Raw genomic sequence first — 23,191 nt, 5'->3', positions numbered from 1 at the left:
AATCATCGACAAATCATCCCTCGTAGTACTCCGATCGGACGTGGCGCGCATTCAAGTCGAGCGACTCCGCGTTTGCGCGTGCGGAAGCAGTCTGGAGAAGTCATCTGTCTGTATTTTTCCTCGAATAAGAGCAAGGGTGAGGCTCTGCGCTGCCGGCGTGCCGAACGTGGGGGCGAATGGCGATCTTCCGTGGGGTCGCAAGACAGCATCGCGATGGCTTCGGAAGAGTTGCCTGCCCCGGTTTGACGTGTGGGAAAGGGTGGAGAGAAGAGGGGTGGCGGGACAAGCTGCCTGGCTCACACCATAAACCCCATGTGTCGGATGTTGGAGGGTGTGATTTGCTGAAGCTCGCGATTCGGGTCGCAATGGGGCAGCTCTCTTGGTCCACTGTTTTCGAAGTCATGTCCACAGCAGCGCCATCGGGGTTGAAGATCCACCGAGACGTCATATCAAGTCTCTGGGCTCCACCCGGTCCCTCCTACAAGTCTCTGGAAGAATTTGTACGGTCGAGCTTACGGCTCACGATGCTGTTGTAGTGTGTATTCCAGGTATGTGCGGGGGCGGCGGGCGCGTTTGTGTTTTGCTCGGGCGGGCTGACTGACTGACGCGTGTATTGAAGCGCTCTTGTAGCAATTCTTTTAGTATTGAGATATTATTTGGTTTACATCTCTACCACGGTTATTCTACGTTTTATACCCCCTTTTGGAGGAAAGAGAGAGAGAGAGAGAGATTAGCTACACACTCGGCTGCTCATCATGGCTGCTCGGAGATCAAGTCGCTTCATCAAGCCGCTGCTCTACACGGCTGGCGCGGGTGTAGCTGGCAGCACGGCGCTGTACTTCACCTACCGTCCTCAGAACATTCCTGGCGCAGAGGCCGCGGCGGTCCCTCCACCGACATATGGCGAGGGCGGCGTCTTTCGCCCGCCTTCGTTCCCCAACGTCAAGTCTCGCGGGGAGCAGCTCGCTGAGTTGCAGCGCAGCGCTGGTGGCATTGCTGGCAGCGTCGACAAGGCGAAGAAGTGGCTTGGTGGCAACTCCACAACGCCGGCGGCGAAGCCAGAGGATGAGCCTTATGATCTCCTGATCATCGGTGGTGGTGCAACGGGAGCAGGCATCGCGCTTGATGCTGTCACGAGAGGATTGAAGGTTGCGCTCGTCGAGCGCGATGACTTCAGCAGTGGCACCAGCAGCAAGAGTACCAAGTTGGTGCACGGAGGTGTGCGATACCTGGAGAAGGCTGTCTGGAACTTGGATTACAACCAGTACGTTTTGCAAAACGGCGTTTTCCACTATGGAAGCTGATTCAACTGCGCAGATACGCACTTGTCGTCGAGGCTCTCCGTGAGCGTCGTTACTTCTTGGACACCGCGCCGCATCTCTCCCAATGGCTTCCTATCATGATTCCCATCCAGAAGTGGTGGCAAGCACCGTACTTCTGGGCTGGCACAAAGTTTTATGATTTCCTCGCTGGCTCGGAGAACATTGAGAGCTCGTACTTCTTGACAAAGAGCAAGGCTCTCGATGCCTTTCCCATGTTGAAGCCAGACGACCTGGTTGGAGCTCTAGTTTACTACGGTGGGCTTTTTGTTTGTCTGTTTTAAATTCACAACTGACATCTGCCAGATGGCGCACACAACGATTCCCGCATGAACGTCTCCCTCGCCATGACGGCCGCGCTGTACGGTGCCACGATTGTGAGCCATCTTGAAATCACAAGCCTGGAAAAGGATGCCAGTGGACGTCTCAACGGTGCACGCGCCAAGGACTGCATCGCCGAAATGAACGGCAAGAAGTCGGAGGAATTCACCATCAAAGCCAAGGGTATCATCAACGCTACTGGACCTTTCACAGACTCGATCCGCAAGATGGATGACCAGTCGGTTGAGGAAATCGTCGCCCCCAGCTCCGGTGTTCACATCATTCTCCCTGGATTCTACAGCCCTGCGAACATGGGTCTTATCGACCCGAACACCTCTGACGGCCGTGTCATCTTCTTCCTGCCATGGCAGGGAAACACAATTGCGGGTACAACCGACACCGCCTGCGACATCACCCAGAACCCAGTTGCGGGTGAAGACGAGATCGACTGGATCCTCAAGGAAGTGAAACGCTACCTCAAGCCAGAAATCGAGGTCAGGCGTGGCGACGTGCTGGCTGCATGGTCTGGTATCCGTCCCCTTGTTCGTGACCCCAAAGCTAGCAAGACAGAGGGCCTCGTCCGCAACCATCTTGTTACCACATCCCCCTCCGGTTTGTTGACTTGCTCTGGTGGCAAGTGGACCACGTACCGTCAAATGGCTGAAGAGACTGTCGATGAAGCGATCAAGGAGTTTGGTCTAGCATCTCAGCCCCTGTCAAACGCGCCTCTCGTCAGCGGAACCCAAGTCAAGGACGAGGCTCCTCTCGACGGCGCCTGCCAAACGCACCGCGTCAGACTCGTCGGTGCCCACGGCTACTCCAAGACACTCTTCATCAACCTGATCCAGCACTACGGCCTCGAGACCGATGTAGCCAAATACCTGTGCCAGGCCTACGGTGACCGCGCATGGACCGTCGCCGCGCTCTCATCACCCACCGAGCAGCGCTTCCCCGTCCGCGGCAACCGAATCTCCCAGCTCTACCCCTTCATCGACGGCGAAGTGCGCTACTGCGTAAGACACGAGTACGCGCAAACCGCCACCGACGTGATCGCGCGTCGCATGCGCCTAGCCTTCCTAAACGCACAGGCAGCCCTCGAGGCGCTCCCCAAGGTCATCGACATCATGAGCGAGGAGCTAAAGTGGGACGCCAAGCGCAAGGAGGTCGAGTGGAAGAACTCAGTCCATTTCCTGGGCTCCATGGGCCTGCCCAAGAACAAGCTCAAGCTCACACGTAAGGATGTCGAGTCCGGCCACGTCGGCAAGTACGAGGACGAGGAGTACCATCTCTATGCCCGCCATGGTGAGTTGCATTGCGCACATATGTTCTCCTTTGGGATCGCGCTGAATCAGTTCTTTCTAGATAAACCCGATGAGCTGCTCGAGTCCGACTCAAAGTACCCCAAGGGCCATAACCCGGTTGTTGGCAGGAACTCGGAGGCGAATAAATAGGTCGCCCGCTGCTTCTCTAACTTTTTGTCTTCGCCCTCGGGAGAGATTGATCTGGCGTGATTCTTGGTCTTAGGATTGAGTATGGCTTATCTACGCCTCTTCGCGTCTCTTTGTATATTGTTGTTGTAGCATAGCCGTTGGTGTGTTTGGTCGCGTTGGGTGTCTGAGTGCGCGCTGCGTTGGTAGGACTAGATAAACCTATGTTATGACAGCCTACGTGTCGTAGGCTTTGTATATATCCTCTCCCACTCTACGTTGCGGAATAATAGAGCAACTCGTATCTAGCTCCGAAAACGTTTTTCTGGTACCTTAGTGAAGTGTGTTGATAGAGTCCGGTCAAGCATGGCTGGCACATTGGTATTCAAGTATACATCACTGAGAGTAACATGTCGTGAATAATTCTGATATTCGTCGCGTCGCATCTCGTTGCGATGCGTTTTGTTTCGCAACAGCAGGTACTGTGCGTGGTATCATATTGTACAATCCTCTCCTCTCCTCCCAGTCCTTTCCCTCTCCAAAATCGTAAATTAAAAAGATAAACCGCAGCAAACGCCACGCCAAAGAACCCACTTTCCAAAATCCCCTCACACCCACATCCACACCTACATCATCAACGCCGCAACCGCCACAGCAAGCACGCCCACCACCCCACTAACCCTCGCCCCATGCGCAGAATTCGATGTACTCGCACCATCCCCACTCGCGGGCTCATCAGGCTGATCCGCGTCGCTCAACGACTTGACGCCAAACGGCTTGTACCCGCCTGATATGGAGCTCTTATGGCCCGTGGAGCCAGCGACACAGTTCTGATTATTCTGCCACGCGTCAAACGCCTGTTTCCACGCAGCGTCGGGGTCGGAAAACGTAACAGGCGTGTAGAAGATCCTGCAGTCGCTGGCCTCGTAGATGAACTGCAGCGGAGTGCCCGTGCTATCACCCTTTCGAATCTGGTCCTGGCTCTGCGCGCGGCTGGACGAGTCGCCGGCCCTGATAGCGATTTGCGACGAGTTTGCGAGTTTGGAGAGCGTGGCGTCGGTGGCGGAGATGGTTTTGAGGCCTAGGTCTGAGGAGATGTTGAGTAGGCCGAAGGCGAATTTTGGGAAGTCGATGAGCGGGACTACTTCGCCGCCTTTGGTGCCGGTGATGGTTTGGATGGGCTTGTTTTCTGGGCGGCCGCCGACGGTGACGGCGCGGACGCCGGCGATGTTTTTGAGCTCTTCGTGGAAGGAGGCGCAGGAGGAGCCGCACATGGCGTCGGTGAACATTACGACGTTTTCGCTGGAGAAGGGGGTTGCGCGGTTGGTTGCGTTGGTGAAGTCGAAGCCGGAGGAGCGGATGGATACATCGTTTGTGTTGGAGTACTGGGTGTTGTTAGTATTTTGTTAAGGGTGGGAGAGGAAGTGGGTGGAGGGTGTATACGTACGTTGTAGCGCATCGTTACGGTCAAGTTGTCAGAATTTAGCAGGAGAGGCCCGTTGAATTGGTCCCAGCTGTCGAAGTTATCACCTTCAGCTGTTCGAAACTCCCACCAAGCCCAGTATCGGTAGTAGTTATCAAGCGAGGATTCCGTAAGCTTCTGGAACTTGCGGACTTTGGATTGGTCGTTGTGTATTTCGTTGACAGCATTGCCAATCTTGATCCACGCATCGGTAGCCCGGTATCGCTGGCCTGAGAAAGGTTCCATATCAGGGAACAACTGCATAAACGTGTCGAGCAAAAGTGAAGTATCACCTCCTCCATTCTCGCGCAGATCTATGATGAGTTTTTGTTTCTTTGCGCGTATGGATTTGGCGAGGAACTCTTTCACGGTTGTTTGAAATTCGTTGTTGAAGTCATATCCCTCGGCTTCCTCATCGGAAGGGTCGCTGAAAGAGATAATCTTGAGCACAGCAACATCGTCGTATCCGTTGCCACTCAGGAAATAGCCAGCTACAGCGCCACTGCTAGCCTCGCTGGCAACAGTGGCATCGGTGTAGTTGCCGCCTTCTGGAATACTTTGACGTTTGTTTCGGAGGTGATAGACGTTTGAAGGAATTCGCGGGATCGGTCCGGGAGCGCGTGGAGCGATAGGTACCTTGTTCTTGTTGGCTCCGGTAATACTAGCGCCGCTGAGTAAACCAGTGCAAAAATTGCTGAAGAACGATGGCCCATCTATGACCATCCGGAATGTCTGCTGTGTAATCGCAGTGTTTCGGAAAGATTTCGTTGTGCCATTGGCCCAGGTAACATTGGTGTAGGGTCCATCATATTTCGCCTGGCTTGCAAACACACCAGTGCTCTCGGTATCGCCAGTGGCAAACATGGCGTTCATTTGGCCATCTGAGTCAATGTATTGCGAATAGAAAGTTGATTTGAGGAAATCATATGGGTCCTGTCCGTTGATCTCGCTGAACTCCGAGACGTCGCTGCGGCCGTCTGCCAGAGCTTTGACATCTTGATATACGTATAATTTTGGAAGCGATGTTCCATTGGACGATATGGACGCAATATCGAACTGGCGTTCGAACTGGAATACACTTAAGATATCTGGTCGATAATTGAAGTGAAAATTGCCTGTGCGGATGGTGATGTTTTGGATGGCGAGCTGAACAGCATATTCGCTCCGATAAGAGCCAAGGTTCTTCTTGATCTTGTTCAATTCGGCGTCTATGTCGAGAGCCCCGTACTCCCAGTCCTCCCCCGGATTCTTCAGCCAATCGTGTTCTGATTGCACTTTCCACACTTCCTTGAGCTCGTCGATCAATGCGGCGTTACCTTCCAGGTCTACGGGTACTGAGTTTAAACAATCGAAGGCAGTTTTGGCAGGAAAGGTTTCTCTTCCGGAGGACTGAGCGGATGCGATTGCTTCACAGGGCTCGCCATCACTGCTAGACTGAGCAGCGACATACGCCACCAAGGCGAGTAATAGCCCGCGGCTTAACATAGTCGTCTGGAATTGTCAATCGGTATTGACGAACAAAATATGCGACGCTTTGCTGCAGCGAAAACAATCAACGACTGACTAAGGCTGCATATATAGCCGATAATGAATAAACAAAAACTGGAGACCTGGTAAAGAAGGTAGTGGATGTTGCTGAACCCTTAGAATCCAGACAACGTTCTAGAGAAGAAGAAGGGAGAGCTCAAGTGTTAACAACAGCTGAGAAACAATGAGCTTTGACTCCTAATCTCAATTTAGCTCAGGCCAGCCATGAGCGATCCCGCTGATGCCTGTCCATAAGCAAGCGGCTAATGAAGTACCTCCTTCGTTCGGGCTGGGGCCAATACCGAGCCAATTGCATGACTGAAACATCATTTGTGTAAACTACTCTATCCGATGTCACTTGCTCAGCCTCAGCCGCAGGGCACAGCAGAAGGGCGTCGGGTGTGACAGCACGCATGTTGTAAAGGGATCGGCCGTAGTGTGCGTCCCACTCCGTATGCCGTGCGCGATCAGCGGAAAGACTTGTCTCATCCGTCTAGATGTTGCGGGCCTCTGAATCATTCGGCTTGGTAGAAATAATGTCGCAACTCAACAGCAACTCGCCGCAAACAATTGTGGGTCTCAGGAGTTTATTGCGGGGAACGGGGCTCAGCCTTATCAACGGGTTAGTGGAGCGCTAGGCTAAATGACATTGGCAACCACGCCCAAACCAGGCAGATGTCTTGGACCCGTCAGAAGCTTTCTGTGCCTCACCGGTAGGAGTGGAGTTTTAGGTTACAAACAAAAATAGACTGTGACCGCTCGAACTTTGTATTGAGAATTCGACAAGACTCACCGTGTATGTATTTCAGACGCTCGCACGCGATTCAAGCGAATGAGGAAAAAGGAAGCGTTTAGCCTAACAGTTAAGGCCGAGCAGGCCAGTCCAGCCCCCATCTTGCTCTTGGCCCTGATCTGTAGACTCGTCTGTAACACAAAAAGTCTCGGTGCAGTGTTGACTAGATCATGTACGTGCAAAAGCTGGGCATACAAACGTTGCGCGAAGTGACGGCGTCGTAAAGCTTATGAGTCCAAGAGGTAACATTACCACATGCTACACATTGAAATGCTTCCCTCACAGTCCTCACAAAGTTGCATGTGTATCCATCGGCACAGCAAGGAGATTTATACCGCCCGCTCCATCGTAAGATCGAAAGGTTGCAGTCCCGATTATATCGGATTCTGCACATGCCTCACAACCCAAGGATGCGTCAACACATCATCAAGTTCCATCCGCTGCGCAGCATCTACATCCAAAAGCTGTGTATCGCTAGTCAGTAACCATACATTATTGGTCTCTGGAACCCAGCAATAACTCACCTTCAACACAAATTCCTGTGCTGCCTTCGACACATAGCCTGGAAACTCGACTCCTTTCCCCTTGAAGTTCGCAATTTTCCTCCGCGTCGCCTTTGTGCTCTGCATCTCGAACGGCGCCTTGCCGACCAGCAGTTCGTAGGTCAGGATACCGAGACTCCACTGGTCGACGGCCTTAGTGTACGTGTCTTGCGTTAGGTTCGGATCAAGGGCCATCATGGCGACTTCGGGCGAGAGGTAATCGGTGGTTCCGCAGATGGTGGAGCGGGAGCCTGATTTTGAGTGTACGCTGTAGCCGAAGTCGGCGAGTTTGATCTCATTGTGTAGACCTAAAAGGATATTTTCCGGTTTGACGTCTAAAAGCGTGTCAGTAGGTAACCGTTGCAGGGCAGATGATGAACGTACCTCGATGCATGATGTTCTTTTTGTGCATGTACCTGAGCGCTTCTGCCATCTGCGCTACGTACTTTGCCGCAGTGTGTTCGTCGAATCGACCCTCTGGCTGCTTCGTCAATCGCGAGAACAGACTACCACCAGGCGCAAACTCCAACACCAGGTAGATTGACTTCTCGTCGTGAAACCAGGAAAGTAACTTGAGGATGTGCTTGTGCGACATGTTCTGATGGACTTCAAGCTCACGGCGGATCATTGTTTCCTCTTCCGTACTTGCGCACTGCGCTTTTGAGACAATCTTGAGGGCGCACACATAGTTTGTTCCAACGTGCCGGGCGAGATACACACGCCCGAACTTTCCACGTCCGAGAGAACTACCCAATTCGAAGTCAACCAGTTGGAGAGTCTGATGGTCTGGCAGTGACGACCCATCGTTTGATTGTAGCTCGCTTGTAAGAGACATAGGAGTGTTCTCTTCTACGATGGACAGCCGCTCCAAGACTTGCTTTAGACGTGTGGGTTTAACGTGAGTCTTAGTCTTGGTAGTTTTGGTGATCTTGTTGGGTCCTTGAGTCTCTAACGCGCCGACCTTGGTCGTAGTGTTCAATATCTGAGATGCATTGTCAGTGGTGAAAGCTGCCATAATTAGCAAACAGACGCACGGAAGACATGAGATATGTGAGAACCCAAGGTCTGTGGTTAGCCTTTGTCGAGGGTGAGGTTGCGTTCTGTGCTATTCCAGGCATGATTGGTGCCATGGTTGCGACCTAAGAATCAGTGGTAAGTGCAGATTGAGAAAAAGCTGACTAGTGGTAATAGCAAATATCCAGAGAAACAAAACTGCGACACACCTCTTCTCGTTGGAAGGAGCGGCGCTTGTTATGACTATCTCTTCGGGTGAAAGTGGTATCTAACCTATTGGACAGGCTACCATAAAAATCTCCCAGGCAGACGCCCCACTCGTACCGTGGTTCAGCGAGGTGAAAGTGACTCCAGTCTCCACAATAGTGGTCAGCGACCCAACATTTGAATACCACAGCGGAGCTTCACCTAGGAGAAAGATCTCTACTGAGTTGACTTTACTGATATATAGTTATTGATTCTACAGTCTCTCATCAAACAACGATAGCACTCCTCATCTTGGGTCTTTTCGACTTTGGGCTCCTGGCACAGTGGGTTTTCGAGGGTCTTGTGGGTTGACGCGCCAGGAGGCACCGGTGATTCGAACGGGGACGCTCGTTCGAATCGCGGCGGTGTGGGTCAGCAGATGCTGGGGGTGGTTATCTTTTTGCCTTTTTGTCGAATTGCCTTCCTTACTCAGCGACCACGTCGCGCCTCGCGGAGATATGCTTGCAGTCGAACACGATAATGCTTGCCTGGAGCGTCCGTGAATACATATTGAGCTTGTCATGGCCACGGTGATGTGAACGGAGTGTGTCGTTGGAGTCGTCCACCAGTCGCATGCACGTGACTCTGAGAGCAAGTACGTCGTTAGATGGCCTTTCAGCCAGCGCTGGCCCTGTTACATGCAGTGTTTGTGGTATGCCGGTCGTGTTGGTCTTTCAGGATTGGAATCTTGGTGGTCCGTGTGGTGAGTAATTTGTAGAGTAGCTTTTTCCTGTCGCCAGAACAGGGCCATTGTGCTCCTCCATCGCTAGTTAACGTCCACTCTCAGCAGGTACCGTCATTAACAGCAATCGGCGTATTGAGATCTTCTGGCAGTCGGCGTTGATTGTGACGAACGCGCATAAAAGGCCTACAAATACCAAGTGGGGGCTGTCCGTTCAACTATTTCCTCTCGTCCACGAGGTATGGGATGTCCAGTTTGCACAGAAGGCAAAGATTCCCTCAAGGCGGCAGAAAGTCATTGTAACTTCTCATCACTAAACATGGTCCTCCAAGACGCGGTCTTGCTGGCATCCAATCCCGGTAGCTGTACAACATCCAAGTGGTTCGAAATGTCCAGTCAGTGTCGAATGCCTAGCATCCAGTGTCCAGTATTCAAGAACTCGCATCATAGCCCGGTAGCAATCAGGCCCAACCTCTCCTCAATGACTTGCACAATCTCCCTCCAGTCCTTCATTGCACCACCTCCGATATCCCCACACGCTAGCTCTTTCTCCATCGGTTGCAACACTTCAAACCATCCCCCGTTCTTAACTCCCCACTCCTCATCCAAGATCTTTACCTGTTTTGTCGTTATCGGTTGATGCCACATCGCCGTGTTCATTGACGGTGCGACGAGTATTCTCTTCTTCGTTTCCCCGTCCTTCCCCTGCGGCCACTCAACCCCCGGGATGTCTCTAACCGGGTCGATCAAGCCCGTTGTATCCCACGCCCGTACAACTGACAGCAGCAAGTTATCCGACCATCCTTGTGAAATCTTTGCAAGTGCGTTTGCGCTGAGCGGCGCGACAACCATCATGTCTGCCCACCGTCGCAGCTCAATGTGCAGGATCTTGTTGCCTCGCACCCAGGGCTCACTCCATTCATCCTCGTCAAAATAAATCCCTTCTACGTTCGGTAGTACTCCTATGTCCTCTATCGAGGGCTGTTCTTTACTTTGGCCTTGTAAGAAGTTTGCCGCGGAGGACGTGAATATGAGCCGTATCGCGACGTTGGGATGCTTCGAGAGCGCTTGGATCATATTAGGTATCTTTATCGTTGCGACAGAGCCTGATGCGCAGAGCAAGAGGTGTATCTTGTCATCGCGAAGACGGAAGTTGAACGGATCGCATCGCGGTGACTCTCGATGCTGGTGCTGTACTGGCTTGAGATGCAAAGGTTTGATATCTTGAATTTGGACGGACATGTTGATACTGTTGCGTATTGTGTTCGTAATATGGCCAGCTGGCTCAAACTAGTGTCTCTGCTTTTGGGCGCTGCATGTACATGATTTCGTGATTGTGAAGTGTAGGCGATATCAGATGGCCATACGAGGTCTGACGAATATTGCCTTATCGATACTACGGACGGCTTCCGGATTAGGAAGGTATGCAACAACCATCCATCGCAGCAGATCAGGTCCGAATCACTAGATGACGTCGCGTCGCGTCGCGTGTGCTCGTCCATCCTTGCGATATGCAGTTGTCTTCACGATACCCACCATGAAGCACACCACAATTTCTCTGAAAACGTTTCAAAGCACGCTCGCCCGTTATCCCGCCACAGTCCCAGATAAACTCCAAGAACTAGACGCACTGCGCTACGACACGATCCCGAATGGTCTAGCAAAGCGGAAAGAAGCCGGAGACGCGCAATTAGAGAAGAATGGAGTGGAAAAGCTTGTAGAATGGAAACTGTACGCTCCAAAACCGCACACATCCAAGGAGTCAAACTGAATTATACACAGTAAACACGGCACGTTTCGTCCAAAGCTGCTGCAGCTCGTGCAGAGTAATGCCGAAGATTACATTCAGGACACAACGCGAAAAGCCTTTTCTCTACTCACTCCCAAATCCTCCGATCCATCGCAAGCGCTCAAACTCCTTACACAACTCAAAGGCATAGGCCCCGCCACAGCGTCCCTCCTTCTCTCTGCCTTCGCGCCAGAAACAATCCCCTTCTTCTCGGACGAGCTGTTCAGATGGTGCATGTGGGATGAGCCAGGGAGTCCTGGGGGCTGGAAGCGGGCAATCAAGTACAACGCGAAGGAGTATGTGCAGCTCGTCACAAGAGTGGAGCAGATAACAACGAGACTGGAGGTCAGTGCTGTGGACGTGGAGAGAGTCGCATGGGTGTTGGGTAAGGAGAGTGTGAATATCGATGTTGAAGGCGACGATATGGAGAAGGGAGACCAAGGTTTGAAAGACGATGGTGTGAGCGAAGATCAAGAGGTTACCGAAGAGCGACCTGTCGAGAAGAAACCAAAGCCGAACATGAAACGAAAGGTCACAGAAGCAGATGCGTTGGCCGAGAGTCCTCGAAGGAGTACTCGAAGAAAGGCGTGACTGGGGCAGTTTCCAGCGCCGTTACTGAACGATAAAAAATTCAGCAAAGCAGGTCGCCGATGTTCTTAGAGGCCTGCGTTTGCATGTAATAACCGCCAATATTGGTGAGCACAATGCAGCCAACTTGACTAAACCCAGTCAATTTCACGGTCCCAGGATAAAAGGGTCGAGGAAAGAGGGATAAGTGGGTCAGCTCTAACGCCAGTTGGGGTTTGACGGTGACTGCGGCTCCGACTCCGCGTGAAAGAATTCCTGGCGACTGAGAAGATGATGCAGCACAGTAGAGTCGATCCCAGTAACTTCATCGTTTTCGTACAATGTTGACTATTTTCAAAAAGCCAGACGTGTGACTATACAGCCTCAAGGAATGGGTTCGAGGAACAAATGAGATACCCGCCACCCTGGATGGATTGTTATGTTCCATATGAATCGGGAAGCACACTATCCAGGCTTCCAGCTGCCATGTGCACAAAGCAGCTCCAATTCACGATATATCTGTTCGCTCAAGGCGATTTCACATTCGAATTAGAACAGCAGTACCGACGCGTCTCTCACTCACCATCAATTTACTTCACGCGCAGATCCACCAATAGTTATAAGCTTCCCTCCACTAACTTCAAACCTGTACTCCAATACTCTCAGACACACTGCTCAACCAGCGAAGTCCACGACTCAATATACACCATGGTGTCCGACAACAAGACGGTTAATGGGCGAAGACCACGCTTATCGTATGTAATCCGTGACTTCAATTCTTCACTTACAAAATTGACAAAATGTTTATAGGGCCCCGGATCCTCAATTCGCTACGATTCTTGTCGGCGAAGGTGAAGCCCAGCAACGCTTCGTCGTTCACGAACAGCCTCTGATTCAGCACTCCAGGTTCTTCCGTGCTGCTCTTACGGGGGACTTCAAAGAAGCCCATGACAAGATCGTCGAGCTAGAAGAGGATGATCCACAAATCTTCGAGTTCTTTGTGCATTGGCTCTACTTCCAGCGATTTCCTGATCATGGACGAGCTGCGGACGAAGGGTTGGAGAAGGCATGGATAAGCGAGGGAGAACATGGTGGGCTTGGGAAGTCCGGCAATCTCATCCACCTCTACATCTTCGCCGACAAATATCATGTCAAAAATCTGACCACGAAGGTTATCGACGAACTTTTCTATCACCTTGAAGACCCCGAGATAACTCTGCCTTATGATGAGGATATCGCATACGCGTTCGACCATCTCAACAAGGAGTCACCTTTGTGTCGTCTCCTCATCGATGCGTATTCGTACGGGGGCGGCGAAGATCATTGGATCGAAGCCGAAGTTGCACAGTGGTCGAACACATTCCTGGCCGGTATACTGCGCCGCTATGCACGAATTGCACGAGGTGATTTTTCAAATTCGAGGGACTCCGGTCTCAACCTCTGCGATTACCACAAGCATGAGAGCGAAACAGAAAGACAGGCTTGTCTGACGGAACAAGATGAGCGAGTCTGAAGGCCTGGACTCAGTTCCACTCGAATTGACTGCCACTTGACAAAACAATTGGATGCATTGGCGACTAGCATATCGGGATCCTTGGGTGTGTCCAAGCCTTGAGAGTATGCTGTCTTGGATGCTTGTGATAGTTGGCGTACCGTCCATTCACTCCATAGGTAACCTTGTATGGAAGACTTCTTCTCGATTTTGTTGCGGTTAGTGATGCCCATTCTATTTTCATATGTTCACTTACCATGATTCCCTATCATGCTCGCAGTAATATACACACAATGCAATAGTAACCAACCTGCAAACTATTCGTGAAACCTTGATCATGCTTCACATCCTCGCAAACGCCCTCTCGGCCATTAATCCAACAACAAGCCTCGCATCAGAAGTCCACACATATGCCGCAAAGCTCATGCTGGCCGGGGTTTCAACTGACATGTTCAAACTATGCTTCACAATGAATTGAAGTTACACGTGAGATTGGTATCTTATCTATCATCTGTTCGAGCAGGTTCGCGACAAACAAAATCAGGTTACTGTTTGACAAGGCAGTGGTACTGCGTGTTACAACGAACAATACAATGGATGCAAAAGAGAAATTTCACAGAGTAGAGCAAACATTTCTTCCCTTGATAATGCCCACGTGGCGTCTCTCCTAAATCATAAAGGCCCTAGCGTCGATCTGATCGCGCTTACTCCCATTCGCCAGCAGCTAGACAAACCGATGTTTTTATCGATTCTGGTCCTCACTCTTATCCTCCACTGTCAGCAACAGCAACAACACAGGTCCGAAAGTTTTCCCGCCTCAAAAGCACCTTTTGCCTCTAATACACAGATTTCAACCTCCTGCACCCAGTAAAGATGGCCCGTGGCAACCAGCGCGACAAGGCGCGTGAGAAGAACCTCAAGGAGCAGGCTGGCAAGGTACGATATTTTTGCCCCCCACAGAAGCCGTCTGTGCATGTGAATAGGAGAATGCTTGCTGACGAGAATGATGTTGTAGAAGGGCAAGAACAACGTATGTGCTGACAATTTAACGCTTGGAAGACGAACGAAAACGACTGTGGCTGATGTAGCATGCAGGCCTCCGGCGCAGAACTGGCTCGTGCCAAGGACGACGCTGCGGCGATCATGCGCGCGAAGCAAGTTGCTGGTACGTTCATCGTCGTCCTTTTTTTTCTAAACGATCTCAAAATCTTTGGATGGAAACGTGAATGCGTGCTGCTTTGGACCGAGGATTTGCTGACCGGCGGTGTGTAGCCGAAGCTAAGAAAGCGGCCGATGCCTCTGCCAAGAAATAGACTGCCAGCGACGAGCCTGGCGATGAGGACGATAGACTTAACGGGGAGCATGCGGTTTTCAGGGGGTGAGATTACAATGGGCTTTAGATGGAGTTGGATTCGAGGAGCTGATGGGTGTTTGGGTTGTTGACTTATTAATACATTGGTTCATGGTCTGTTATGTGAAGTCCGATTTGCTGACTGTCCCATTTGCATCAATGAGATTTGGAATGCAAGGTGACGTACGATTTAGTCGGGAATCTGTACCAAAATGACTCTTGTTGAATTATCTATTCTCATATTTGCCAATAGGGAAAGACCACATCATGGCAAGATGCAGACTACGGTATAGTGCGAACGCCGTCAGCTCAAAGGTAAGAAATACATAGGTGAGACGAGGGCTCAAATGCCCGCCAGGAGCCCATCTCGAAGAAAAGTGTTGCTACATAACATGGTTTGAAAAAAGACGTTGATCGCTCCTACGACATTCGGACCAGATGCTCATGCAATCATCATACCTGCAAATCCACCAAAGTTGTTGACTGCCGCATTCGCCGGGAACGAGTTCGTGCCACACAAACAGCTGCATGAGCATGTGTTTCCTTGGCTGTTGGTACCCTGACCGGCAACGACTGTCGCGGTTGCAAGCGCACTAGCGCCAGTGCCTGTCCCAGCCTGAACAGTTACGGTTGTAGGAGCGGCTGCAGCATTAGGATTAACGGACTGGATAGCGCCGAGCTTCAGGTCAGTGCCGTTCTGGTTGATGGCGAGTTGCTTGAAGTCAACCATCGTTTTATCGCCTGTTGTTGCAGGGTTGATGCTGAAGACCATGCCTTTTCCGCAGTGCGTCCCTGTTTGCTGTCGGCAGTAGAACCCTGTGCCTAGTGTTAATTGTGGTCCTCTTGCTGGCATCAGTAGGTGACTTACACAGTGGGTCTGTGGTAGTAACAGTCATGTTGAACTGTACGTCCGCCGTGCCATCAGGATTGGGCATGAAGCCCGAATCGATGCCTCCTTCCTTCTTTTTGCATGGCTCGGCAAATGTCGATTGCGTAACGGTGTGGTTTTTTTGCATGAATTTGAAGACGACCATATCGCCTTGGTTCGCCGTGATTGACTCAGGAGTGTATCCTAGTATAGCTGCCATTCCAGTCTCTACTGGTTTCAGTCCACCAACAACGATCTATGTTCTATCAGCAAAGCTTGTCGAAGATGCACCACACGATACTTACGGTATGTGTCATCGGCCCGTTGGATGCTGCAGGTGCAAGGCTCATGACAGACATCTGAGCGGCAGCAAGGCTGACCACCAGGGAGAGTACAGTAACATGCTTCATTATGACTATGTTGTATGGCGCCTCAAGCGTCGAAAAGAGCGTAGTAGCCTGCGCTGCAAGCTAGCGGAATGGGTAGGGTATGGTAGAGCAAGGGGGCCACACAATGACAATAGTGAAAAAAGAGAGCGAAGCGAGACCAAGAGTATTATGAAGCAGAATAATGAGGATGGATAAAGCGTGGCAGAGAGGTCACTACTTAAATCGATGTGTAAGATTGACGGTCCGATGGACGGCAAATAACCCTTCCCCATGGCGAAACATCATGCCCTGTTCGATGAGTATCGACTTTCAGTAGTGTGAAGATAGCTGCCAAATCGAAAAGATTCCTGGCGAGGCACACAACGTTGTGACTAGTGGCGGGGTAGTTTGAAGTCTGATATGTTGGAAATGAGTTCGAGGTTGTCGCGGTAGCGTCGCAGATCTGTTTGAGCACGGTCGGGAACAGGTAACCTTATCTTTCCGTGTACGTCGCAAGGACCAAAGTAGTAAAAACACCTAGACGATATGGCTAAAAGACGGCTTGTTCAGCAAATAGTAACAGCTGCACATCGCGCGGCCTAAACTTGTGGAAATGGGTGGGTCCAAAACTGAAAGTAGTCAGTAAAACGCAAATATTAGACTCAGAATCACTATCGCTAAGATCACCAATGTTCCGACTTACCTTTCTACATATTATTGAGTCTTGGGCATCGATTTTGTCTCAAATGCACAATTTCCAGTGCTCGCAGTTTCCCATCACCTCACTGCTTCGGCAGGTTTTCCTTTGGCGTCTTTTGCTGTCCTGCATGAAGACCTGTATAGTAACCAGCGTAGTACCAAGACATCATGGCATTCTTGAGATTTTCGTCTTGCACTGCCACAAGTTAGCAATTGTCACTTGCTAGGACAGGTTAGAAGCAAGGAGTGTCAAGTCAAATACGGACCTGTTTCGAGAATCGCGGATGGCATCGAAGCGGCCAGTCCCCCCTCATGCAGCGCCGGCTCTTCTGTTCTTATTGGCTGCTCTTGCTCTTGCTTTCCGGAAGCTCTCAGTTCCTGTCATCTGTCAGACATGTCGTGCCACAGTTCGTGTTAGATCGTACCCGTGGTTGAGTCTCTGCTTGGCCAATCTCCTCAACCACACTGGTCTCTTGAAGTGATGTCTCGGTGCCTTCCTGGTCCACATCAATATCGCCATCGCCATCGCCATCCATCTCGACAGCGACTGTGTTTGTCTCTTCTATCAAGTCTCCATGGTCCCTGAGATATTTAGCACTGCACAGGTAAACATGACAGTTCCCACTTACTCTCGGAGTTCTTTCAATTCTTCGTCTGACAAAACATCTTCAAGTCGCTTCCCGGATTTATGAATGCTATGATATTTCTGTCAAAACGTTAGCCGTGTGGCTTGAAAGTGCTGATTCAATAAGAACCAACTTCGTATTCAGTCACAGCATCATTCCACGAGTTCTGCAAAAAAGAATCATCCCAGGCGTTGCGATCACTCATGTCGATTCCAGGTGCCATTGTCTTGAAGTAAGCTAGAGTTGGTGGGTGAGGGTCAATTGTCGAGATTAGATGGAACGGTAGGCTATTGAATGGAGAACAAAGCAGCTTGAAGAGGCATACAGTAGAACAAGGCTACTAGGTACGTGACTTGAAGCTGCTGGTGGAGAGGCATGGTCCAATAAAGGCCGCTGCTCACCGCCCACCCGCGAAATCTTGGCAATCTGCTTAGCGCGACTCGAAAAAAGTTCAGGTGGAAGGAGCTCGAGCTAGGAACTTTTCTTCACACCACAACACCAATCGTCTTCCACCACACAACTGCAAGCGCATACACAAACGCAATGGCTGTCGAAGATACCAAGGGCAAGAAGCGCAAGGGTAAGTCATTGTTTTGCGCAATTGTCAAACCGCACTCACTAATGCCTCACCCCAGGCGCGCCAGATGCTGCACCCAAGGCGAAGAAGGCTAGAAAGTCCGATGATGCTGTTACTTCCACAAAACCTGCCAAGTCGCCAAAAGCCGTCAAGACTGCTCCTGCTCCTGTCGAGTCCAAAGCTCCTAAGACTAAGGCTGCCCGCAAGCAAGCTGCCGACTTCATGTCTGAAGACGATGCGCCTGCTCCCGAGTCCGCGAAGGCTACTAAGGGCAAGAAGAAGGCCAAGGTCACTGTCGAGGTCAACGGCGACGAGTCTGAGTCTATTGCCGTGAAGGTCGACGTCCCGGTGGCACAAGAAAAGCCAAAGAAAGGAAAGAAAGCCAAGGTCATCGAAGTAGAAGTACACGAGGCGCCTGCACCAGAGCCTGAGGCGCCAAAGGAGAAGACCAAGAAAGCAAAGAAGAGCAAGCAAGTTGATCCTGCGCCTGTCGAGGAAGACGTCACAGTCGAAGCCGAGGCCAAAGTCCCAAGCAAAAAGTCAAAGAAGACAAAGGGCGGTAAGAAACAACAAGAAGAGCCCGAGGAAGAGCTTCAGGAAGAGATATCTGAAGTCACTCCGGTGTCAGAAGACGTGGATGACGAAGCTGAAGTGGATGATCAGACCGCCGCTCTGCTCGCTGGCTTCGATAGCGACGAAGACGATGATACAGACCCAGAGGATGACCTGAACTTTGACGAAGATGCAACTGTCCCCACACTCAACAGGAAGGCAAGAAAAGCCGCCGAAAGAGCTGCGTTTACCGCCCGGAACAATCAGCCCGGTGTTGTTTACGTCAGGTATGTTCGACGCTCAAAGCAACTATCCATTTGACTAACCGAGCATCTAGTCGCGTTCCACGTGGGTTCTTCGAGCCTCAGATGAAAAAGTACTTCTCTCAGTTTGGCAGAGTCAACCGTCTCCGCCTTTCGCGCAACAAGAAGACCGGTGCCTCAAAACACTACGCCTTCATCGAGTTTGCGTCCACAGAGGTTGCAGATATTGTTGCCAGGACTATGGACAACTACCTACTGTTTGGGCATATCCTCAAGTGCAAGCTCGTCCCAGAAGAGCAAGTTCATCCTGATCTCTTCAAGGGTGCTGGCCAGAGGTTCAAGGTCGACCCTAAGAACAAGAAGGCTGGGTTGGAGATGGCACGCGGTGTTGAGCGAGCCCAGTGGGAGAAACGCGTCACCAACGAGAACCAGCGGAGATCGGGGAGAAACAAGCAGCTGAAAGAGGACTTCGGTTACGAGTACAACGCTCCCGCGCTCAAGGCTGTCGAGGATGTCCCCAAGCAGGCGACTGGTCTGGAGAACGGTGAACCTCAGCAGGTGTTGACTGAGGCGCCTGTAGAGGAGACCCCCGCCGCCGAGCAACCCAAGGCGAAGAAGGGAAAGAAGGCCGCCAAGGCTCAAGAAGAGGTCGCACCCACAGAAGCCGCCCCGGTTCAGCCTGCTGCCGAGAAGAACACCAAGAAAGACAAGAAGCGTAAATCAGATGTCGTAGCCGAGGAGGTTAGTGCCGTCGAGGTAGTAGTCGCTCCCGCCGAGACAACACCCAAAGCCAAGAAGGCCAAGAAGTCAGCAAAGCCTGAGCCTATCGTGGAAGACGTTCCTGCTGCACCGGTCGAGGACAAGAAGCCCAAAGCCGCTGCTGCCAAACCGAAGAAGGCGAAGAAGGCCAAGGCTTGAAGCGTCGACATCAAAGTGTATGCTTCCACCCAAGGGGCATTTTCTGTTTGAGTTCAAATGAGTGACAGTAAGCAACCCCCTCCATTACTCTCCCCTTTCCATGATTGCATGATGATACAATGTACTCCTTACACACCATGAGGGCCAAATATCAATTCCAATTGTTCCTACTGAACGCAATCACACCCAACTCTCCGATATCCACATCGATTGCCTGGATCAGATACTGACTCCAAGCAGACCTTTCCCGTTTCAGCGACGAAGAAACGATATCCGTTTCAACCCCGGCGAGCCGTCATTTTCATAGCGATTGCAATGAAGGATCAACGATGTATCATAGGCATGACAAGCGTGGTTACTTGAATATTTTTCTTCTACGACGTCCAGGGCACTAGGCGCGTTTCTTCTCGAGCTTACTGTCCATGCTGCAGAGGATACCATGACCATACAATCAAAAGCAACTCCTGTTCCACATACTTTGTTCTCGTAGTCCCATCGTGATCATTCTACTCAAGCTTTGACCCACATGGGTTCGCGAGTGCCCGTTTTCAAATGACTTTATCGGACTAAAGAGAGAGTACAGCAAGCAAAAATCATGTGAATGTGAATGTGTCAAGAAGCAATGATATAGTTTGTACAGCTAATCTGACGCATCCGCTCCCCAACAACCAACCAGCCATCGTGAACGGCCGTCAAAACACCCTCCAACCCATCATCATCCTCTAACCCCTTCACTAAATAAAAGTGTGACGCCAGTCCTTGTCTTCCAACATCTCGCTATAAATACGCAGTCCACGCGGGCTGAAAGTCATTTTCCATAGACAGCTCACTTTTCTAACTTGAGCCCGTGACCGCAAGTTTCATCAGATGGTCCATAAACGTCTGCAAGCTGACGTCGTCCGTGAAGATAGTCTGCGCTGTCTGTGCCACGCCGCCGTACGAACCGGTGGTGGTGTGTGTATTGGACGGGTTGAGCTTGGAGAGCAAGAAACGGGCCTGCGAGCCGCCGGCGTCGCAAACGATGAATCGGGGCAGCGGGAAGCGGTCCTGGATGAGGTCTTTGGCGTCCTCCTTTGGCGCTTCGAGCAGTGTCCGGAAGTTCTCGTATCCTTCTTGGTCTTGGTAGCCGGCTTTGCGCCACTCGGCCATGGTTTCGCCGTGGAAGATGAGGATATGGAAGAAAGTGTCCAGTAGCAGGACAGTCTCGGACTGGATGGAAGTCGAGTCGAGCAACACAGGCTGGCCGCCCTCGTGATCAAATCCGTAGCTGTCCAGGGTAGGTTGGATCATGATGAGCGAATTGCCGACATCCGCGTGGTTCAGAACATGTCGGTAGAAAGCGGTCTCATCAGGCGAGTTGTTGAAAACCTGCAAGAACTGAGAACGTCGGAGATGGAACATGAACTGCGGGTAAAGAGTGAAGTTCTTCTCGAGCCTACAGCCATTAGCACGTACCAACTAAATTTCTGGCATGACACGTACCTGAAAGATGTTGGGTCATCTTTTCTGTACTCGGCAAAGCGCGAACACAATCTGATGAGCATGCGGTCAACCCATCGCAAAACATCTGGGCCATCGTCAACCTCGGCCTTGAACACTGCTATTCTTGACATAAGGACGGCGGCGGCTTCCTGGTCGAATGATTGAGCGATGGCGGGGTCGCCGGAAGGTCCACTCATATTGCGGGCAACCGTTGTTACTACGTTTCGTTAGTGTGTGTCATGGTGAGTGGTTTGGGTAAGACTAACCTCTCAAGTGGTATTGACCATCTGAATGCTGGTAGTGTGTGATGAATTGCATCATTCCCTTCTGTGGACCAGCTTGCATCTGATTCGGACCTCCTTGGTTGGCAATCTCGAAGTAGATACCGTAACTGGAATCAGGGTCGATACCGCACATCTTCCACGCGCAAGTGTTACCGATACCGCACTCGGTCTCACCCACAGACGCGGACTTCTTGTTCAACGAGACGGCGTGCCCAATGAGACCAGTAACCTTCAGCTCCTTCGTGGTCAGAACCTCAAGGTTGGCGTTGAAGGCCATCAGAAGATTGTCTTCCCCATCCTTGTTGAAAATACGAGCGAAGGACTGCTTGTACATGGAAGATGTGAAGCTATCCGTCAGGATGATGTGACCACCAGTGGTGTTGGCAAGTCCTCTCATTTCGAGCAGACCAACTTGGTCGAGACATCCCGCGAAGATGTCGACGATATGTCCATTGTGTGCGACGCGCTTGGCGAGGGTCTCGTAGAACTGCGTCCGTTAGAAATTGTATGGTCTCGTGCCTGCTACCGGAGACCTACCTTGAGTGCCTTCTTGTAGTACTTGATATTGTCGCGGTCGATGTCGTGATGCGATCGAATGGGTTCTCGCAGCTCCGGACCAACGACCATACCAGGACCCTCGGTAGCCGGACCACCGCTGAAGAGCATGATCCTGGCTCCCTTGTTCACGAAGTTTGTCTCCAAAAGACCCGCAGCAACGCTCAGCGCGACACCTGTGCATCTCAAGGCGCGCTTGTCGTTCGCAACCGGCCAGGGATCTCTCTGGAGCTGCTCAAGAGCGTTTGTCAACTGGAACTCGCACTGCGACACGGGCAGGAGGAAGCGCGCAGCAGCCGGGTTGGGGGGACCCATCATAGGCCGTCCGGGCTGTTGTTGCATATTTGGGCGAGGAGCCATCTGACCTAGGCCCAGCATATCCTGGATCTGCTTCGAGCTGTAGTCTTTGCTGCCGCGGAAGACGTACGATTTGGCGCATTCGGCGTAACCCAGTTCGTGAATTTGGCACTGCAACGTGTCAGCCAACCTTCCTCAATATCGGACTCCCTGCACCTACCATGGTGCCGTATGTGATCAATCCAACCAGAGCGTACTGTGGGAGCAAGCTCAAGCTCATGATGATCGAGTCCTTGAGTGCCTTCAAGCTGTCCTCCTCCTGGCAGGTATCCACAACGAAGACGAATATGGGCGGAGAGTCTGCTGGCCGAGGGAGACGGTACTCAATGGTGGTGCTGCTTGGGTGGAGCTCGGGAGGAATCTGGTCCGCAGAAATGTCTTTGTAGTGCGCGGGCAGCTGGTTTCGCTGGAGACAGAAGGGACATATCCACACGCGTGCGCGCATGTCGACCTGGCTAGGGCATTGTCAGCTCTAGCATTGGGAGTCTACTCTCAGAATCGCATACCAGAATGGGTTGAGGACACAGCGGCAGGGTGCCCTGCAAGATACTGGCTCATACTGGAGCAGTGGGGTGTCTGTCTTCTCCTTTAATGGCGTGTACAGAGCGCCGATGGGAACTAAAGCAGTCAGATACCATAAAACTACATCTCAACATCTAGCTCTCACCAACAAGGCGCGAAGCTTCCTGCACCACAGATCAGCATTCCATCCATATTCAACACGGCGGCGCGGGGCGTACCATGCGCGAGCTGGGCAGGGTGTTCCAGCTGAGGCGGACGCCATCTCTGTCCTCAACCTCACTCCACTGGTCCTTGAGAGCCTCGAAGTCGGCCATGGTGTGTTTCTTTCAAGTGTCGTGTCGTGTCTGGGGTAGGGGATCTCGTGGTGGGACCGAGGGCGCCCACAATTCGATTTCGCGGGGCAGACGCAGGAGCGAAGAAGATGGCGAGGTGAGTGTGCAATTAATAGGCGTGTTCGCGCGCCTTTCTCTCAAGGCTGCAGCTGTGGGCGAAGATGCTACGTTCCCAGAGCTCTCCGCGTGGTGCTGTTGGGTGACGGAGCCCATGCGGCCACATTGAACATCCTGGAACTAGAGCCCAAAGCAGTCT

The 23,191-nt window shown here is 51.6% G+C and overlaps 11 protein-coding genes across 11 annotated transcripts; 5 read left to right on the top strand and 6 right to left on the bottom strand.

The window, feature by feature from the left end:
• The first annotated feature begins 318 nt into the window (after positions 1-318).
• P153DRAFT_320933 (DAO-domain-containing protein) lies at positions 319-3,379 on the top strand. The gene is made up of 5 exons (XM_033665128.1): positions 319-548; positions 620-1,264; positions 1,318-1,577; positions 1,626-2,942; positions 3,003-3,379. Exons 2-5 carry the CDS (start codon positions 756-758, stop codon positions 3,089-3,091), a joined length of 2,175 nt encoding a protein of 724 aa, XP_033521684.1. The 5' UTR covers positions 319-548; positions 620-755; the 3' UTR covers positions 3,092-3,379.
• Positions 3,380-3,481: 102 nt separating this feature from the next.
• Positions 3,482-6,252, bottom strand: P153DRAFT_320931 (uncharacterized protein). The gene is made up of 2 exons (XM_033665127.1): positions 4,515-6,252; positions 3,482-4,452 (listed from the first exon to the last, which is right to left on the bottom strand). Exons 1-2 carry the CDS (start codon positions 6,012-6,014, stop codon positions 3,694-3,696), a joined length of 2,259 nt encoding a protein of 752 aa, XP_033521683.1. The 5' UTR covers positions 6,015-6,252; the 3' UTR covers positions 3,482-3,693.
• A 971-nt stretch (positions 6,253-7,223) lies between these two features.
• On the bottom strand, positions 7,224-8,226 carry P153DRAFT_296072 (Pkinase-domain-containing protein; the record flags this gene model as incomplete). Its single annotated transcript, XM_033664067.1, has 3 exons — positions 7,224-7,313; positions 7,374-7,726; positions 7,776-8,226. 3 exons carry the CDS (start codon positions 8,224-8,226, stop codon positions 7,224-7,226), a joined length of 894 nt encoding a protein of 297 aa, XP_033521682.1.
• Positions 8,227-9,777: 1,551 nt separating this feature from the next.
• Positions 9,778-10,575, bottom strand: P153DRAFT_295426 (phosphopantothenoylcysteine decarboxylase; the record flags this gene model as incomplete). The annotated part of the gene is made up of 1 exon (XM_033664028.1): positions 9,778-10,575. The coding sequence occupies one exon, from the start codon at positions 10,573-10,575 to the stop codon at positions 9,778-9,780; it is 798 nt and encodes a 265-aa protein (XP_033521681.1).
• Positions 10,576-10,870: 295 nt separating this feature from the next.
• Positions 10,871-11,713, top strand: P153DRAFT_387836 (uncharacterized protein; the record flags this gene model as incomplete). Its single annotated transcript, XM_033670690.1, has 2 exons — positions 10,871-11,064; positions 11,116-11,713. 2 exons carry the CDS (start codon positions 10,871-10,873, stop codon positions 11,711-11,713), a joined length of 792 nt encoding a protein of 263 aa, XP_033521680.1.
• A 684-nt stretch (positions 11,714-12,397) lies between these two features.
• On the top strand, positions 12,398-13,202 carry P153DRAFT_387835 (uncharacterized protein; the record flags this gene model as incomplete). The annotated part of the gene is made up of 2 exons (XM_033670689.1): positions 12,398-12,444; positions 12,500-13,202. The coding sequence occupies 2 exons, from the start codon at positions 12,398-12,400 to the stop codon at positions 13,200-13,202; spliced, it is 750 nt and encodes a 249-aa protein (XP_033521679.1).
• A 740-nt stretch (positions 13,203-13,942) lies between these two features.
• On the top strand, positions 13,943-14,342 carry P153DRAFT_368602 (uncharacterized protein). The gene has a single exon (XM_033668551.1). The coding sequence runs from the start codon at positions 14,055-14,057 to the stop codon at positions 14,220-14,222; it is 168 nt and encodes a 55-aa protein (XP_033521678.1). The 5' UTR covers positions 13,943-14,054; the 3' UTR covers positions 14,223-14,342.
• Positions 14,343-14,745: 403 nt separating this feature from the next.
• Positions 14,746-16,143, bottom strand: P153DRAFT_63380 (uncharacterized protein). Its single transcript, XM_033673312.1, has 3 exons — positions 15,706-16,143; positions 15,401-15,656; positions 14,746-15,348 (listed from the first exon to the last, which is right to left on the bottom strand). The coding sequence occupies exons 1-3, from the start codon at positions 15,808-15,810 to the stop codon at positions 14,975-14,977; spliced, it is 735 nt and encodes a 244-aa protein (XP_033521677.1). The 5' UTR covers positions 15,811-16,143; the 3' UTR covers positions 14,746-14,974.
• P153DRAFT_63321 (uncharacterized protein) lies at positions 16,144-17,594 on the bottom strand. The gene is made up of 6 exons (XM_033673311.1): positions 17,227-17,594; positions 17,097-17,173; positions 16,893-17,049; positions 16,734-16,845; positions 16,472-16,663; positions 16,144-16,397 (listed from the first exon to the last, which is right to left on the bottom strand). Exons 1-5 carry the CDS (start codon positions 17,314-17,316, stop codon positions 16,551-16,553), a joined length of 549 nt encoding a protein of 182 aa, XP_033521676.1. The 5' UTR covers positions 17,317-17,594; the 3' UTR covers positions 16,144-16,397; positions 16,472-16,550.
• Positions 17,590-19,876, top strand: P153DRAFT_368599 (uncharacterized protein). The gene is made up of 4 exons (XM_033668550.1): positions 17,590-17,673; positions 17,729-18,509; positions 18,560-19,470; positions 19,644-19,876. Exons 1-3 carry the CDS (start codon positions 17,637-17,639, stop codon positions 19,401-19,403), a joined length of 1,662 nt encoding a protein of 553 aa, XP_033521675.1. The 5' UTR covers positions 17,590-17,636; the 3' UTR covers positions 19,404-19,470; positions 19,644-19,876.
• A 136-nt stretch (positions 19,877-20,012) lies between these two features.
• On the bottom strand, positions 20,013-23,125 carry P153DRAFT_344789 (protein transporter SEC23). Its single transcript, XM_033666067.1, has 8 exons — positions 22,822-23,125; positions 22,749-22,767; positions 22,588-22,699; positions 22,242-22,536; positions 21,707-22,192; positions 21,152-21,656; positions 20,886-21,102; positions 20,013-20,838 (listed from the first exon to the last, which is right to left on the bottom strand). Exons 1-8 carry the CDS (start codon positions 22,915-22,917, stop codon positions 20,238-20,240), a joined length of 2,331 nt encoding a protein of 776 aa, XP_033521674.1. The 5' UTR covers positions 22,918-23,125; the 3' UTR covers positions 20,013-20,237.
• Positions 23,126-23,191: the final 66 nt, after the last annotated feature.

The sequence above is a fragment of the Dothidotthia symphoricarpi genome (assembly GCF_010015815.1).
Source record: "Dothidotthia symphoricarpi CBS 119687 unplaced genomic scaffold P153scaffold_15, whole genome shotgun sequence".
Classification (NCBI taxonomy): Eukaryota; Fungi; Ascomycota; class Dothideomycetes; order Pleosporales; family Dothidotthiaceae; genus Dothidotthia; species Dothidotthia symphoricarpi.
The sequence above is the reverse complement of the archived record's forward strand: the minus strand, read 5'-3'. Positions and strand labels throughout refer to the sequence as shown.

Coding starts and splice junctions, on each gene's coding strand:
- P153DRAFT_320933 (XM_033665128.1), top strand. CDS start 756: ATGGCTGCTCGGAGATCAAGTCGCTTCATCAAGCCGCTGCTCTACACG. Junction 1,265..1,317: donor TGGAACTTGGATTACAACCA/GTACGTTTTGCA, acceptor TCAACTGCGCAG/ATACGCACTTGTCGTCGAGG. Junction 1,578..1,625: donor TGGAGCTCTAGTTTACTACG/GTGGGCTTTTTG, acceptor GACATCTGCCAG/ATGGCGCACACAACGATTCC.
- P153DRAFT_320931 (XM_033665127.1), bottom strand. CDS start 6,014: ATGTTAAGCCGCGGGCTATTACTCGCCTTGGTGGCGTATGTCGCTGCT. Junction 4,453..4,514: donor CCGTAACGATGCGCTACAAC/GTACGTATACAC, acceptor AACAACACCCAG/TACTCCAACACAAACGATGT.
- P153DRAFT_368602 (XM_033668551.1), top strand. CDS start 14,055: ATGGCCCGTGGCAACCAGCGCGACAAGGCGCGTGAGAAGAACCTCAAG.
- P153DRAFT_63380 (XM_033673312.1), bottom strand. CDS start 15,810: ATGAAGCATGTTACTGTACTCTCCCTGGTGGTCAGCCTTGCTGCCGCT. Junction 15,657..15,705: donor ACGGGCCGATGACACATACC/GTAAGTATCGTG, acceptor GATAGAACATAG/ATCGTTGTTGGTGGACTGAA. Junction 15,349..15,400: donor TACTACCACAGACCCACTGT/GTAAGTCACCTA, acceptor CACTAGGCACAG/GGTTCTACTGCCGACAGCAA.
- P153DRAFT_63321 (XM_033673311.1), bottom strand. CDS start 17,316: ATGGCACCTGGAATCGACATGAGTGATCGCAACGCCTGGGATGATTCT. Junction 16,846..16,892: donor AAGCAGAGACTCAACCACGG/GTACGATCTAAC, acceptor GACAGATGACAG/GAACTGAGAGCTTCCGGAAA. Junction 16,664..16,733: donor ATCCGCGATTCTCGAAACAG/GTCCGTATTTGA, acceptor AACTTGTGGCAG/TGCAAGACGAAAATCTCAAG.
- P153DRAFT_368599 (XM_033668550.1), top strand. CDS start 17,637: ATGGCTGTCGAAGATACCAAGGGCAAGAAGCGCAAGG. Junction 17,674..17,728: donor CAAGGGCAAGAAGCGCAAGG/GTAAGTCATTGT, acceptor GCCTCACCCCAG/GCGCGCCAGATGCTGCACCC. Junction 18,510..18,559: donor CCCGGTGTTGTTTACGTCAG/GTATGTTCGACG, acceptor CCGAGCATCTAG/TCGCGTTCCACGTGGGTTCT.
- P153DRAFT_344789 (XM_033666067.1), bottom strand. CDS start 22,917: ATGGCCGACTTCGAGGCTCTCAAGGACCAGTGGAGTGAGGTTGAGGAC. Junction 22,537..22,587: donor TGTGTCCTCAACCCATTCTG/GTATGCGATTCT, acceptor ACAATGCCCTAG/CCAGGTCGACATGCGCGCAC. Junction 22,193..22,241: donor TGATCACATACGGCACCATG/GTAGGTGCAGGG, acceptor GACACGTTGCAG/TGCCAAATTCACGAACTGGG.